Source organism: Pholcus phalangioides, unplaced genomic scaffold (genome assembly GCF_987345545.1).
Source record: "Pholcus phalangioides strain wild (caught in Gottingen) unplaced genomic scaffold, Ppha-v1.0 ptg000017l_1, whole genome shotgun sequence".
Lineage (NCBI taxonomy): Eukaryota > Metazoa > Arthropoda > Arachnida > Araneae > Pholcidae > Pholcus > Pholcus phalangioides.
Window position 1 is genome coordinate 55,227,942 of NW_028301610.1, and position 6,000 is coordinate 55,233,941.

A 6,000-nucleotide genomic window follows, 5' to 3' on the forward strand; every position below is an offset into this window, starting at 1 on the left:
CTTTCGGCAGTTACTGCCAAATACCGGTCTTCATTCGGCGTTGTAACTCGGGGGCGACCTGTACTGTAACGTCTACTGACATTTCCGTTATCTTGGAATCGTTGCCAAAGCGTAGAGATGACACTTTGGGCAATTCCAAGTTCCTCGGATACTTCCATCTGAGTACGCCCACATTCCAGGCGGCCGATAATTCTACCACGTAAAAAAACATCCACATGCGTCCTGTGTGTCATAACTATTCGCTTATGGCACTGAGCGCCTTACAGAACTCTTGTGAACAATTTTACTTCTTTGCCACCATTCCTTATAAACGTTTTGGTGATGGCCGCACTTACGGTAACAATACCGGTATAGTGTAATACCGTTGGTAAAAGTCCTTTTATAAAACTTGAAAAATGTAGCCAATTAAGTCACCGATTGCATTTTCTAGAATGTAACCAATAATTTTATTGGTTAGATTTTTCAAGTTTTATAAAAGGGATTTTATCAAACTTTTACAGTGTAATACCGGCCTATCTCGGCCTAATAAGCTTATATTTCTCCTCGATGGGTAAGGGTGTCTTGTGTTTAGGATATAAATTTCCCGTATTTTTCTTCGAAAGAATATGGTCAGAGTACTATTATTTCTTCAGCAATATTATGCAATTCATTCTTGGCAACATCACTCTGTTTATCTGTCAGGTGTGCATTTGTTTTCCAACATCTTACAGTTGTTGGAAGGGCTCATATATCGTGCGTAATGTCTTGTTGAGAGAAGCTACTTGTATAGCCACAAAATATTGAGATCATGTCTAACGTATTACTCGGTAAAGGTTATGAAGATTATTTAATCTCAAATATGAGAAAATACCAAGATGATTTACCGCTAAGAGCGAAAGGCTGGATCAGCGCAGCGCGATCTTTGTTTCCCGATGATTTTCGTATTCAATATGAAGCTTACAAGATGGAAAGAGAGTGGTCAGATGCTCATCAAGCCGCCACTTACTTTGCCGAACTGGTCAAAAAGTTTTCCGAAGAACCCGAAATGTTAAAAGAAATGTTGGATGTCGTCGAAGCTCTGAAAGTCAAAATCAAGACCGAGAAAGGTTCTTTTCTAAAAAAAATGTTCCGGAATCTATCGAGCGATGTCAAATACAATGTTTTATCTACCGTGGCGAGTCATTGTGATGACCCGATGGAACACTGTTGCACCATGCTACTGCTGTTGCAAGAACTTCCAAATGAACAATTTAAGCACGGTGAGAAAGTCATCAACACCTTGTTGTCTAGTGAGAACGTGAGTCATTGTAATCATCCCATAAATCCATACCGCAATTTGCTAGTTTGCAATGCTACCCCATCCATTTTATTTATCCCGAATTTCCGACTTCTTCCAAAGTTATTGATATGTCTTCTTCAAGCTTCGCTTGAATTTTATGTGTCATATATATTCACGATGCCCGATCAAGAATTGGAAAATGACATTCTTAAAAAATGTGATGAGAATGAACCTATTATGGTAGCAAAGAATGTGAACAATATTTGGAAATCAATGTTTCTATTGATTAGAACTGTCGGACAACAGTTGAATTGGACTTTGGTCGAGTTATTTTCTTCTAAATTGAATTTAGTCCTCGAAATGAACTGGGAAAAGACACTGCAAATAGTTCGTAAAAGGCTATTTTCAGAAAGTGAAGATAGTATGTCTACAGTAACCCATGAAGGTATTGGCCGAGATAAAGAAGTATTTTTCACAATGGCTGCGATATTCTTCTATGCTTTATATCAGTTTTCAAAAATGGTTAGTCCAAAATTTTTCCCGAAACCAATTGGAATGAATCATTATGTCCTTATCGAAGGAGTTCGTTCAGGAATCGATGATGAATGTTCAGAAAATGTTACTAAAAAATTCAAGTATGACAAGGACTTGAAAAAATCAGAGAAAAGCTTGTCCATATCTGTAAGTCAGGCCTGTCCAGAAATGGGAGAAAATCTTGTGCAGTCTTTTGTGATGGCTGCTAAATTATGGGAGTGGATGCAAAGAAATTATTGTTTAGGGAAAGATTTTTCTCACTTATGCCAAGTAGTTGAAATGGATAAATGGCCTTGTTTTCAAGAATTTTATATTGATTTACTAATCTACCAGGGCTGTCATAAAGATGCTATTACAAATCTTACACACATCTTGAATTCGGTTGGAGATGATTTTGAGAAAAACAAAACATGCTTGCAATTGGCAAGTTGCTTGAATCATGTTAATGAGCGAGTCAGAGCATGCGAATATTTATTTGATGTTATATCATCTTTTCCCCTTCCAGTATCAAACAGAGAAGGTGTTCAAGTTCAATTATTACAGCAATTTTCGATGCAGCAACTCCATTTCATATCATGTAGCCTCGATGATGTTCTGCATTTTACTGTTGAACTTCTCATATCTACATATAAAAAAAAGATTCGGTATATGGATCACGAAGAAATAGTTTTAGGCCATTTAATTATTTTGTCACAACACAAATGGCCCCGTGAAAAAGAACTATTTATGCAGTGCTTGAAGCAGATCAGACAAAATGGAAGTTTCTGCTTTGCCAAGTTTTTTGACTATGTAATAAATTCATTTATGTTAGAAGAATTCATGTATGTAACCAGCTCTCATGGGGGTTCAATAACTTTGGATTTGTTACCTACATCAGCCATACAAATCGGCAAACAAAGAGCCATAACTCGTGGATTGAACAAAGGTGCAAAAGATGACTTGAAAGAAGCAATGAAAAAACAAATGATGCGATGTAATGAGAGTATGGAGAAACTATTCGTCACTTTTATCATGCAAGAACGTCATCATATAAATAGGATAATAACATGAGACTTGAATTGACAGTTACTTACTGTTCTTCTCCCTTCCCCAATTCCAAGCTGCTTGTCACTCATGTCTTCGGGCTTGACTAATAAAAAAGGAATTGAGGCAAAAATTACTCGGAGGAGCTAAGCATGGTTTTTTTTCCCCTCAAAAAAAGCCATAAAACCATTATCAAGATCTGATTTTTTTTACTTTTCCACTCAATGACCCCTTTTCATATTGAAACGGGGTTCAACACTGTCATGAAATCAAAAACTTTTGTGGTATCTTTTGACTTAATCAAATAAAGAAAATTTTACATGCCAATACCAAATACGATTTGTCAAGCCCTGATATGGCTATGTGTAGGCCTATATATAAAGGGAAATGATGCTTAATACATTAAAAGTAACATGGCACAAAGTTTGGGAGGTATGGTTTATACTTCTGTGTCATTTAACACACCTTGATATTAGCGAGTTCAATTAATTTCTCTGTGTGCTACCCGCGGTGTTCCTTTTTGTGAGGATGCACATGTTTTTCCTTTTTTTGGAGGTTTGAAGAAGTCTAATAAAATATATTTTTTGATTGAATTTTTTTTATAAAAACATTAAATTGATGTTTTTTGCTAGATATTCAAAATCATAAAAGTAATATTAATAAAAGTTAATCAGTAAAACTAGTTAGTTTTCTAAATAGAAATGGTGAATTTTTTATTAAATGCAATGTCAGCATAGGTTGTCCAGGTTCAAAATGAATGGAGGAAAATATTTCTCAGTAATTTAGGCCTATGGTATTGAAATTTATAAAATGACATGCAATGCTTATATTTTTTCCTTGTATATTATTAATTATAAGACAGAATATATATTTTAAAAACCTCTTGTGAGGATGCAGTCTTGCAAAGCATAACAAAGCTAATAGTAATAATAACCACAGACCATATAATTGTTCAACTCTATCTAGTAGCAAATAATAAAATAGAAGGATGCCTGTGTAGATTGCAACAGCTGCATGATGAATTATTCCGTCATATCCATGTGATAAAGCCTGAAAATCAGCAGGGCAGCATATGCCGTCGTAGCCTGATGGCTGGTTAATTGGAAACAGAAAATAACGGAGGACATGATAGCTCTGATTCATTGACCTACCTACATGTGTATGATTAGTGTTTAACAGAGCTCAATTGTTTTTGGGTGTGCATTTCACTAATTAAAATTCACAAATACATAATCATTTGGCTGAAAATGACACAAAAACCAGCTTGAAAATGATGAAACAGTGGTGAATTAAGATTATTTTCTATACGAAACCATTATCACTATTACCAAAAGTCCGTTTACACTACTACTAGCTGTTAACCGCAGCTTTGCTCGCGTGTATTTGGTAATCTGGAAATTACTCAGTGATGATTCCCCCATATAACATCTGAACACCTCATGACCCCCTTGGGGAATGAACTTCCAGAAATCCCATCTTAATGGGTACCAACATTATAATATAATACTAACGAAATGTAATATTTATGGTTTCAGCACTTTTGGGACAGCGATAATTGCTCCATATAACCTTTGAACCCCCCCCCCCCCCATTTAGGATGCTGAAATTTTGAAGAAACTCTTTCAGTGACTCTCTACATTACAATACAAAAAGACTAACCTAATTTCACATTTATAGCTTCAGTGGTTTCGGCTCTGCATGATTTCTCCATATGATACCCCTTTCTTATTGACCTCTTCGGGGTCGAATTCCTAAAAACCCTTCTTACTTAGACTTCATGTCATGAAATAAAACTTCTGACCAAATTTCAAGACTATAGATTCAGCAGTTCCATCTTGGTGTGATTTCGCTATAGTCCCGTTCACATGTGCAAATATTGCGGTAGCATTAGGAGTTCTAGCACCCACTTTTTTCCTTCGTAAGGAAAGAAATGGAGAGTAGCCATTAGTGAAAATTATTGAAGCGGGTTTTAAACCCGCTTTTCTATTTCCCATGTGAACGTTGCGTATGTTACCTTTGAACCCCCTTATGACCCCCTAGGGAGTGAAATTTCTTAAAAACCCTTCTTAGTTGGTGTTTAGGTCATGAAATAAAACTTCTGACCAAATTTCATGAATTTCACCAGTTTTTGCTCAGAATGATTTCTCTATGTTATATTTGAATCCCCTTATGATCCCCTTAGGGATCAAATTCCGAAAATCCCCTTCTTAGTTAGTCTTTAGGGGTCATTCAAGTATCCCCAAAGCAGAATATGCCGAAATGTGCAATGTACGTCGCAGAACAACCAGTGCTGTTGCAGAACAATCTGGAAGAATTTTAAGGAAAGTGTAGAAAAATGCTATTATGTATATGTGAATTTTTACCGCAGAACATTTTCAGTCAGCTGAGGGCTCGTTGCAGAACATCACAAAACATTCTGCTTTGGGGTCAAGTATTATGTCAGCATCTAGGGGGAGGGTTTCGGATTTGCTGACTTTTGATGATGGGGGGGGGGGGTTGAAGGTTGCTTACATCATCAACCACCCCTTTTTAAAGATATGAAATATTCTAAGCTGCTGAGATGCAATTTTGCTGGTGGGGGGGGGGGGGGGTCAGTGTTTTGCTGACAAAGGGGGAGTGGATCAAAAATGGCTGAAAATCTGCTTACGTAATACTTAAATCGCCCCTTACGCCAGGAAATAAAACTTCGGATCTAATTTCAAGACCATATGTTTAGCGGTTCCGGCTTGACTTGATTTCTCTAAGTTATTTTTGAACCACTTAGGGGTCGAATTTCGAAAAACCCTTTCTTAGTGAGTCTTTACATCATGAAATAAAACTTCTGACTGAATTTCAGCTGTTTTGGCTGTGTGATTTCTCTGTTATCTTTGACCCTTCCAACTCCCTTAGCGGTCGAATTAAAAAAAAAACCTTATAGTTATAGTGTTAACGTCATGAAACAAAATGTCTGACTAAATTTCATGGAAAGCTTCAGTTGTTTCAGCTCGGAGGGATTTCTCTATGTTACTTTTGAACCCCCTTATTGAGGGGGTCGAATTTCGAAAAAAACCTTAATTGGTGTTTAGGTCATGAAATAAAAGTTCTGACCAAATTTCATGAATTTCACCGATTTCTGCTCAGAATGACCTCTATGTTACATTTGAATGCCCCTTATGATCCCTCTAGGGATCAAATTGCAAAAATCT

The 6,000-nt window shown here is 36.6% G+C and overlaps 1 protein-coding gene across 1 annotated transcript; it reads left to right on the top strand.

Moving 5' to 3' along the window:
- Positions 1-682: 682 nt before the first annotated feature.
- Positions 683-3,699, top strand: LOC149074132 (integrator complex subunit 10-like). Its single transcript, XM_089246616.1, has one exon. The coding sequence runs from the start codon at positions 788-790 to the stop codon at positions 2,840-2,842; it is 2,055 nt and encodes a 684-aa protein (XP_089102742.1). The 5' UTR covers positions 683-787; the 3' UTR covers positions 2,843-3,699.
- Positions 3,700-6,000: the final 2,301 nt, after the last annotated feature.